This window comes from Nerophis lumbriciformis, linkage group LG21, assembly GCF_033978685.3.
Source record: "Nerophis lumbriciformis linkage group LG21, RoL_Nlum_v2.1, whole genome shotgun sequence".
Classification (NCBI taxonomy): Eukaryota; Metazoa; Chordata; class Actinopteri; order Syngnathiformes; family Syngnathidae; genus Nerophis; species Nerophis lumbriciformis.
In genome coordinates, this window is record NC_084568.2 from 13,363,800 (window position 1) to 13,375,062 (window position 11,263).

Consider the following 11,263-nt stretch of genomic DNA (forward strand, 5'->3'; position numbering starts at 1 on the left):
ATACTGTCGCGCGTGCAACGTCATACGCTCTCGCGGAGCAGAGAGGTAGCGGCATGGGTAAAGTTAGCTGTGGCAGGTGGTGCTAGCGGAGCAGTGCGAGTGGTAATATGAGAGAGAGATGGTGTGAATCTGGTAACAAATGGAGGAAGAATTAATTCTCAAGAAAAACAGCATGGGGTCCATCGTCTGGCTGTGGTTTGGCTTCAAGCGGGAAGATGTTGAACAGACAACCGTAATATGTCAAGTATGCGGCAAAAGCGTTGCTACAAAAAGTAGCAGCACTACTAATTTTCAGCATCATTTGAAAAGTCACCCGCTAGAGAATAAGGAGTGCTTGAAACTACTCTGCATGTCAACATCTCGGCCGGTGCCACAGCCAACAAAATGCCGAAGCAACAAGCACTGACCCAATTGAGCCTGATGTCTTCCATTTCCAGATCGACACCGTATGAAAAAATAGTCAAAAAGAGAAGGAGATAACGTCCGCATAGCGAAAGACGTACACTATTTGATTTCCTATTATGCAGCTAATTTTTATTTTACACTTTTTGAAATATCTTTTGTGACATCATGCACAAAAGTGCACTTTATTAGTTTTAAACTATTGTAGTGGCGTTCTGTACAAAAAGTGCACTTTAATTTAGTGTTGTTTTGATATGTCATCTTAGTGACATCATGCACAAAAGTGCACTAATAGCTTGTTTTAAAATTTCTCTGACAATCTTGCACTTTCTGTTTTGAAATGACATGAATGTTTGTGCCACTGCTTAATAACTGTTTAATAAATACAGTTTTGCTAAATTGACTTACCGTAGTTGTGATTTCCCTCTGCATGAAAGTTTAAAATGAGCATATATTAATGCAGTATGAACAAGAATGTTTTAATGTAGACACATAGAATCATCATACTGCTGTGATTTTTTTTTTTGCATCAAGTGTTCATTCAAGGCTAAGGCAAAATATCGAGATATGTATCGTGACATGGCCTAAAAATATCGAGATATTAATAAAAGGCCATATCGCCCAGCCTTAACCTCCTGTCATCCTCTGTTTGTTTGTGTGTGTGTGTGTTTGTTGTGGTTACCAGGCGAAGGCACCATCCCAGTGGAATCCAGCGCCATTGTGCCCACCTGGGATGGCATCCAGCACGGGGAGAGACTCCGCACCATGAGCTGCAGTGATAAGATCCTGCGCTGGAACGTGTTGGGCCTGCAGGGGGCGCTGCTCACTCACTTTTTGCATCCCATCTACCTGAAGTCCATCACGCTTGGTAATGGAGAGGAAATTTATGACTCTTTGAAGGGAGTCCTTCCTTTGATAGAGCCGTTCAAAAAAATGGCTTGTTCTTATAGGTCTTTTAAGCAAGTAAACAATCAATGGTAGCAGTTGTAAGATAATATGTGGATCAGAATAATTTAAATGTACACAATTATTACACTGTTGCTGGGGATTACTGTAATCTGTAAAATTGGCTACAATTTTGTTGTTGTATTTTATTGTAATTGTAATTTATTGTAAACATTTAATAAGGCGGTGCCATATCCCCACGCTTTGAAGGTGATGTCACTATTTAGAATTTTCTCTCACTTAAAAAACTTTGTAGGACAAGTGTTTTGACAATAGAGAGAAAAAAAACCCCAAATAACTAAGAATTAATTGTACTTATGGTTATTAAAGTATAGATATAACTGGAATAAATGCACAATTGTATGTGTGTACGCTTGAACTGCTTTACATTAAATGAACCAGAAAAGTGAATTAAAAAAATTAAAAATGATATACTTGAATAAGTTAATCCAAACGCTATGTTTCCATTGACTACTATTCTAGTCCAGTTGCCAGTCAAGTGGGCAATGGCTGAAGCTGTACCTGCATGTGCATAAAAAACAACTCCCAAACAAATGACTCCTAACTGCAAATCGGTTGTCATCGTCATCAAAACCCTTTAAAAGACTTGATTAATTCCCCAAATTCACATTTCTACTTGGTAAATTGCTTGTTGCCTTCTCCCCACTTACATAAAACAATTTGCAGGTTTTAAAACACTTATAACTCTGGTCCACAATATTAAGCACACATTTAATGCACTACAATAAAAGAGCTGCAGCAAAGAGTTTGCCATAACATAATTGGATAAGGCGCTTTTATGGATATAACTCATTTGTTAACTTGGACCAACTAGCAGGCGTCAACGATGGACCAGGACTTAATGAGTTGGTCGACATTGTGTTGTCTATATAAGCGGGTCGCACAATGTTCTGTCATGTACACTCCAACTAGGCTGTCCTTGCGGTGCGTTGAGTGCTCTGGTGCTCAACCACGGCACACTTCCTGTCATAGAAGAGGCTGCATTATAAATCCAAATAGACCACAGGTTCATGAAGATTACAGGGATTCTGTGTTGTAAAATACAGTGATAGCACACATAGTGTATTTGGGCAGAAGCCTGAATGCTGTAAGCAGTGTGAGTGCGAGCCAATTGGAAGGAAGACAAATGGTGTCCAAGTCCGGCATTGTTCAGATTCAGTATCCCAGTGAGAATGTTTCTCATATTGTAACCTTTCTTTTGGGCTGTGATCCATCAGGTTATCTGTACAGCCACGGTCACCTGACTCGAGCGGTGTGCTGCAGGCTGGCGAGAGATGGCCAGGCGTTCAACCAAAGTCTCCCCTCTCCCTTCCAGCTCAACCACCCTGAAGTAAGAGCAGTGTCATAAATCACTTTGTGGTTCTTTTGTTGATTGAAGCCCAGCGGCCCCTTTTTTTTTCCCCTTAGCTTATTGATCGGTGACCACCAAACAAGCAGGTTACTCCCTTTTACTATGAGGTGAAATCTCAGCTACGGCTGGGCGATAAAACCATATCAGTAGATAGATATCGTGATAGATACGTAACCGATATCGATAAAATGCTCGATCATTTGCTGGAAGAAGCCGGAAGTTGCGACGCAAGTTTGGTTGCATGAACAAAGGCACTCGCTCTCTGGTAAGCAACAGAGGAAGTGACACGCTGACAGCCAATCAGGTAGCGGTATCAACTATCACTTATTGTTGCGCCATCTTGTTGTTTCGCAAAGCAGTCCTTCTCAAATAGTGGGATGGGCCCCCCTGTAGGGGCGTGGTGCGATGCCGGGGGGGGGGGGGGTGAAACCTCTGGTAACATGCTTTTTTTTGCCGTACCAGAATATGATGAAGCGTATGTAGTACTTGGCTTCACTGTAACTACGGTGGTAGACGAGGAAAGTCTGGTGTTTTTGTTTCCTTTTAATGTTAATCAGCTTACAATTAGAGATGTCCGATAATGGCTTTTTTGCCGATATCCGATATTCCGATATTGTCCGACTCTGGATTACCGATTCCGATATCAACCGATACATACAGTTATGGAATTAACACATTATTATGCCTAATTTTGTTGTGATGCCCCGCTGGATGCATTAAACAATGTAACAAGGTTTTCCGAAATAAATCAACTCAAGTTATGGGAAAAAAATGCCAACATGGCACTGCCATATTTATTATTGAAGTCACAAAGTGCGTTATTTCTTTTAACATGCCTCAAAACAGCAGCTTGGAATTTGGGACATGCTCTCCCTGAGAGAGCATGAGGAGGTTGAGGTGGGTGTGGTGGTAGAGGGTGGCGGGGGGTGTATATTGTAGCGTCCCGGAAGAGTTAGTGCTGCAAGGGGTTCTGGATATTTGTTCTGTTGTGTTTATGTTGTGTTAACGTGCGGATGTTCTCCCGAAATGTGTTTGTCATTCTTGTTTGGTGTGGGTTCACAGTGTGGCGCATATTTGTAACAGTGTTAAAGTTGTTTATAGGCCACCCTCAGTGTGACCTGTATGGCCGTTGACCAACTATGCAAGGCATTCACTTGTGTGTGAAAAGCCGTAGATATTATGTGATTGGGCCGGCACGCAAAGGCAGTGCCTTTTAGGCACGCCCCCAATATTGTTGTCTGGGTGGAAATCGGGAGAAATTCGAGAGAATGGTTGCCCCAGTAGATGTTCGGGAGGGGCACTGAAATTCGGGAGTCTCCCGGGAAAATCGGGAGGGTTGGCAAGTATGACAGGGAGACGCAACTGCTCTGTACTTCTCCCTACGTCAGTGTACCACTCCGTACAGCGGCGTTTTAAAAAGTCATACATTTTACTATTTGAAACCGATACCGATAATTTCCGATATTACATTTTAAAGCATTTATCGGCCGATAATATCGGCAGTCCGATATTATCGGACATCTCTACTTACAATAGTATGCAGAGGTATAGTCATAACAATTTTATAGACAAATGATACTATATATAGTCGCGGTGGAGAGTGGGGGGGCGCATAACAGAACATATTTGAGAAGCAATGGCATAGAGTGAGAAGAGAAAGTAAGAATAAGTGCTGTAGAGAGCGAATAAATTGTGAATAAAACAGAATAAGTCACCTCAACAGTATGGCAGTATTTTTGGATTTTATCAAACAGACCGTGGTCAGACCAATGTGGTCTGTAAATAATTCAAGGCGCTTGTTCCCACCAAGACCGGCAATACCACACCACCTTAGCTGCACGCACCCTTTAGACCACACCCCTAACTTCCTGGCACTAAATCTGCAGAAATATTCCCACAACAGGACATTAGGCTTTCTAATAATTATTTTCCCCTGTACGTGAGTGTGTTGTCGGCGCCCCGCTCTAGTTTCCGCCGAGACAAAAGATTGTTAATGACTGAAAAGAGAGGTCACTCGGTTCAGGTAATTTCATAAGACGTCTTCCTTCCGGTTTGAAGCGAGAGACGAACAAACGTGAGGCTCAACAATTCTGATTGGCGAACATGTCTGTCACTCAAATAAATAACTTCAGCCTCCTGCGGTTACTGCACTAATTGAAACCTCAATGTCGATTTGATTTAGATTAATCGTGCAGCCCTGCTTTGCGGTATGGCGTAGTGGGTAGAGCGGCCGTGCCAGAAACCTGAGGGTTTCAGGTTCGCTCCCCGCCTCTTGACATCCAAATCGCTGCCGTTGTGTCCTTGGGCAGGACACTTCACCCTTGCCCCCGGTGGCGCTCACACTGATGAATGAATGATGAATGAATGACCGGTGGTGGTCGGAGGGGCCGTAGGGGCTAACTGGCAGCCTCGCTTCTGTCAGTCTACCCCAGGGCAGCTGTGGCTACAAATGTAGCTTACCACCACCAGGTGTGAATGAATGATGGGTTCCCACTTCTCTGTGAGCTCTTTGAGTATCTAATAATAGAAAAGCGCGATATAAAATCTAATCCATTATTTGTTACACTTTATTAAGCATCTCTTATGTATTCCCTATTCTTGCACCTTCATTTTAAGAGGTTATCAAGTATTCAATGTGATTTTACAATTTTACATTGAGTGTTTTCCATGCTTGTGTTGACATTTTATTTTGTTTCTGCGTTGATAGTTTAGGGGATTATAATCAGAGGAAGGTTACATTTGAAATGATAAATGATAAATGGGTTGTACTTGTATAGCGCTTTTCTACCTTCAAGGTACTCAAAGCGCTTTGACACTACTTCCACATTTACCCATTCACACACACATTCACACACTGATGGCGGGAGCTGCCATGCAAGGCGCTAACCAGCAGCCATCAGGAGCAAGGGTGAAGTGTCTTGCTCAGGACACAACGGACATGACGAGGTTGGTACTAGGTGGGGATTGAACCAGGGACCCTCGGGTCGCGCACGGCCATTCTTCCACTGCGCCACGCCGCCCAGTACATTTAATAGATTTTTTTCCTGGTCCTTATTTTCGACAGGTCATTAAAAATATCAATAATTATCGATATTAAAGGATTTGAAACACTTATATTGTGATACAATTCTCAGCCATATCACCCAGCCCTGATTTTTTCCACAGACATGTTAAATGACCGTGCATAGGATAATCTAATCCAACAACCTTCTCTCCCCCCCTTTTTTTTTTTTAACGCCACCATAGGTGGGCCGAGTCAGCGTGTACGACTCCACGCGCCACACAGGAAAAACTAAGGAGTCCAGTGTGAACTGGAGCCTTCCGGACCAGACATGTGTGGAGGTTCTGGATGGGACTAAAGGGAAACTAGACGGGTATGTCACACACTGAAATGCTGCTACTCTTGATCATAACTATAATATATATGATCAATTATCTTTACATTTTTTGCCATATCGATTATTTTCTCTCCCTAGCCACACTTCTCCCGATAGTCTCGTGCATGGAGTGTGGCTATGCTAACATTAGATGCAAACATCAAGCACTCCAGGGCAAAACAAAAGAAAGTGAGGGACTTACAAACATTATATTATCTAGTTTTCCGTGGACCATGAAGATACAAACAGTAAGGGAAGCCATTTGAACTGTTTTCGGCAAAATTGTATGTACTACCATACTGACGTATGATCATGCACCATAAACATCTGACAGAATGTGTTATTTTTATTGATTATATTTGTAACTAAAGGTCTTCTAAGATCACCGCAGAACAAATTACGGCAGGTACTTTTGTTTACATATTCATCTCCCACACAGTGTCAAGTGGGCCAGAAAAGTGCACACACCTTGACAATAAAATTGCTGTGCAATACATCATGTCTGACTCTGCCCACAAAATAAGACTCACAAAAAATAGCTTACATATCATTTACTGTTATTATTTTGCACTTGAACAATCAATACCTTGGTACGATTTTTTTTCACTTGCAAGTCCTTTATTTAAAAATTGCACTTCTGAGACTTTAGAGGAAGTTTGAACTGTTCATTTTGTTATAATGACGAAAACTACAGAGAACATTTGTATTTTGTAACAGACTTGAGACATTTTCAATATTTAACTGTAGAGCAAATCAAATCGCGATTGATCCATTTAGAACCTTGAGAAATTGGCCATAATACCCAGCCCTATTCATAACAGCTTCTTTATTATTATTATAAATGCAGGATCCCCTTGGCTCATTATACCGTTTTAAATGCACCTTTGGATTATTAAGGCCTTAGCAAGCCTTATAGTCTGTCTGGAATGTCTGAAATTCCCAAAAGAGAGGTATTCAATTTCATATAGGAGCCAGTAAAATATCTTCTCCTTTTTCGAGTATTTTGAACACAATTATATGAGTTATAGAGTATATTAGCACAACAAAGACCACTGTGAATAACGTCTGGCTGGAAACGGCACACTATGACTTTAAAAAGAACCCTGAGAGCCCATTAGCTGCTCAGTCAGGTGCCTGATGCAAAAACATTCACAGCAACGTAATAGTTTCTGCACTAAAACAACAGTAATACTAGGGAATTTACAACAGGCATTTTTGGGAAGCAATCATTCAAAAACTATAAGGCTACTGGCGGAGATGTGGCACTTTCAGAGTTAGAAAGAGATACATTAAAAGTGAACTTTCAAGTTGTAAACCTCCCTCAAGCAAGACATCACTTGTAATCAAACTATTAGCAGTTTTACTTTATTATAGTTTTATTATACAGCAGCTAACTTAGAGTACCAGTAGAGTGGGAAAACAAGTTGACTTTATATGCTTAATTGTGTTTCATTGTATCCATTAAACCATATCCAATTGTATTTACAATCTGCAAAGTATGTGAAAACACCTTTTAAACGTCACAAAATGCCACAAATTCATGTCCTAATTGTTACATTAAATTGTGTATTGGGTTTAAAAATGGCCCCTGCATGCTTTAATTTTTCAGTGTGTGGCTCTCAGTAGAAAAAGTTTGGACCCTCCTGACGTAATGTATTGTTTGACCTTGGAGGTTCTTATAGACAGTATTGCTGAAAACACCACAGGCACGAGTTGAGGAAAAATTTAAGCCTCAACTGACAGGAAATAACTACAAAAGTACACTTCATTCATTAACGGTGTTACAAAAAAGAGCAATTAGAATAATACATAATGTTGGATATAGAGAACATTCAAACCCTTTTATTCATTGAATCAAAAATACTGAAATTCCACGACATAATGAATTTGCAAACAGCTAAAATTATACACAAAGCAAACTATAACCTGCTACCCAAGAATATACAACAATTTTCTCAACAAAAGAGGAGAAATATAATCTTAGAGAAAAATGTAATTTAAAACATTTGTACGCACGTACAACACTTGATTGATTGATTGATTGAGACTTTTATTTGTAGATTGCACAGTACAGTACATATTCCGCACATCCATCCATCCATTTTCTACCGCTTATTCCCTTCGGCGTCGCGGGGGGCGCTGTAGCCTATCTCAGCTACAATCGTACAATTGACCACTAAATGGTAACACCTGAATACGTTTTTCAACTTGTTTAAGTCGGGGTCCACGTTAATCAATTCATGGTAAAGAGTTAAGACCTTCAGTATATCAGTATGTGGAATTAAATTATGGAATGGATTAAGCAAAGAAATCAAACAATGTACTAATATGATCCACTTCAAGAAAGTCTTGAAACTTAAAGTGTTTACAAGGTACAAAGAAGAAGAACAATGATAAACATTCTGAATTTATTTCATCCATCCATTCATTTTCAAGATAATCTTACTCATCTCACCATATGAAATATAACTTCACCAATTATTATTATTATTTATTTATTTATTTTTATTATTACTTATGGAGTAAATTGTGAATAAATTGAGAACAGGAAGTGAACTAAAGTTTTAGCAACTGCTATGTAAAGGAAAAGGGGTAGAATTAAATCAACTCTGCTTCTTCCTACTCCTTTTCAAACATGTTGAATAGGGAAACTGGAAATTGTGATGTATCATGTTGTACGCATGCATGTTCCAAATAAACTCAAACTGAGCTCCAAATGTCCTCCCTGCAGGAACAAGCTGGCCGTGTCGCGCGTGTCCAAGTCCACCCTGTTCTGCATGTTCCGCACGCTGTGCCAGCGGTGCAACCGCATGGACCTCTTCTCCATGCTCTCATACTCCCAGGCCAAGCTAGCGGCCACCTCCTTCCAGCTGGCCAAGCAGCAATTCTTCCGAGCACTCAGCGACCACGGCTACGGAGCGTGGATCGGCAAACCCATGGAGGAAAAAAGCTTCGAGGCGGTGGAGTGGACGAGCGGCGGCAGCGGCAGCGGTGGCCCGGTCGTGTTCGGAACCAACAGGAATGGTGGAGCCATGGAATACAACCAGGTGGAGGCGTAGCGTGAAGCGGGTAGGGAACATGGGCGTGAGGCGGCGTGAAAAGGATGGGAGGTGGACGTCAAAAAAAATCGAGAAAAAAAGGACAATCAAATAACACTTGGCCGCCAGCGTGTCATCTTATGTGGTTAAAGGCTAAGAAGAGAGTGATGGGAGCGGACGGAGGAGGAAGACGAGAGGGCTTGAAAATAGCAAGAGTCGGCTTGCGTTGGCTTGTACAGACACCCGCTTTTTCTCCTCCCGCTCACAATGTCAGATCACATGATGAAATATTAATATGATTAAGTATCATGTGACCTGCCATTTGGGGCAGTGCTCCTGAGACAGAGGAGAATAACCGGGGCCAATGGCGGGTCACGTGACAGCAAGTCACGTGACCCGCCATTGGGGCGGTGTTTCTGCTACCGAGCTTTATTTTATTCATGTTGTGAGGAAAACCCGCATCGATGTCTAACACCTCTTTTCTGATTATAAACCAGCTACGTGCAAACGTACAAGCATCCATCATACACACGTGGTTGCCGTGGTTACCATTAGCACAGCGTAGGTCCTTGCACCGCTTTTGTTTCGCTTTTATATAAACATACATACAAGAAAGATGATGTCATGGCCTCCGGCCGCCCAAAAGAAGTCGACGAGGTCGCCGCGCCCTTATATGGTCATTCCACGGTTGTTCTTTTTTTTTTCTTTTCTTTTTTTTGATGATGACGATGCTATATGCAAGTTGATACAAGCAGTTCATGCAAATGCACAAGTTTGAGTGGGAACCAGTCTCATGAAAAGTAGCCCAAATATTCCATAATTCCATCTAGAAGAATTAATAACCTTATTGTGTCAGCACTTGTAGACACCCAACTTTTTATTTTCTTTTATTTGTGCTTGTTTTTTTGGCTTTTAGCTCCCACGCGGCCACTTGAGGCCTCCAGAAAGCTCTCAAAAATCCGGCCTACATTTATTCTGAATTGATTTTTAAGTTACGGCTCAACAAAGTGAATCACACCCATAAACATGTTTGTTTTTTTATTGTACACTTGCATCCTTTTTAATGTTTGCAACCTGCTGATTCATGCAAGTGTGACATTTTTTTTCTCCCCCAAATCGATGTATACTTTTTGTTTTAAAGAGGGCTGCGGTTTTATTTGAAAAGATCTCTGGATGCCTCTGTTAGCAATATGTTAGACACCCTTTGTGTGTGTGTAGGTTATTGTATAGCACTGTAGTGAAATGTTTTTTTTTTTACAAAATTGGAGGTTCAAAAAGAATAAATGAGGTATGTTCCAGTGAAATGTTTACTCTCATCGGTCATACAGAATTCATGCATCATCTGCTTCTTCGCCCTGAAGGGAGCTCGGGGGGTGGAGGGGCTGGGCAGAATAATAACGGATGGTCGGGGGGGGTCTTTGCTACCTTCAGGGGTTGCACATATTTATTGTGTCAAAGTTTCTCTATCCTTGAGCGCCATCGCTTCCCAGCTTAAAATGGGGTCAAATCACGATGCATTCAATTTGTACTCACATTTTTATTGTAGGTGTATGTGTACTTTTTATATCCATTATTGTGTGAATGCTCCAAAGCATGATTTTCTACACCAAAATTAATCTATTTATTATTCTTCTTATGCAGATTTTGGCGTGCTCTACCTTCCACATTTTTCACCCCATTCAAACCGCTCCAACTTCAAACTGTTCAGCCTATTTGGGAATCGCAGGCTTTCCTTTGACAAATTCCCAGATTTCCCAGAATTCCAGGTTTTCCAGGCCATTTTTCCCATTTAAAATGAATATGCCATTTTTCAAACTTCCACCATTTCCACATTTTTCAACCTATTCAAACCATTTTCCCTTCAACACATTCCACCATCCTGGAAATTCAAACTATTCTTTTTCCAAGTTAAAAAAAAAATCCAGGATTTTCCAGAATTCCTGCTTTTCCAAAGCCCTATTTCCACCCTTTTTTCTGGCGACCACTTCTTCCACATTTTTCAACACATTTCAACCGTTCCACCATCAAAACATTCCTCTTAATCAGGAAAAAAACAAAGTTGTGTTTTGAACTGGAAAAACTTCCCGGTTTTCCAGGAATTCCGAAATATCATTTCTCAATACAACATG

General features: G+C 41.1%; 1 protein-coding gene across 2 annotated transcripts in view; it reads left to right on the forward strand.

Moving 5' to 3' along the window:
* Positions 1-10,438, forward strand: part of adar (adenosine deaminase RNA specific) — a 28,568-nt gene extending 18,130 nt beyond the window's left edge. For both annotated transcript variants that reach the window (XM_061982941.1, XM_061982940.2), the window contains exons 13-16: positions 1,088-1,270; positions 2,586-2,698; positions 5,966-6,093; positions 8,828-10,438. In XM_061982941.1, coding sequence (XP_061838925.1) covers positions 1,088-1,270; positions 2,586-2,698; positions 5,966-6,093; positions 8,828-9,155 — 752 coding nt within the window. In that variant the 3' untranslated portion in view covers positions 9,156-10,438. The remainder of the gene's footprint in view (positions 1-1,087; positions 1,271-2,585; positions 2,699-5,965; positions 6,094-8,827) is intronic.
* The last annotated feature ends 825 nt before the right edge of the window (positions 10,439-11,263 follow it).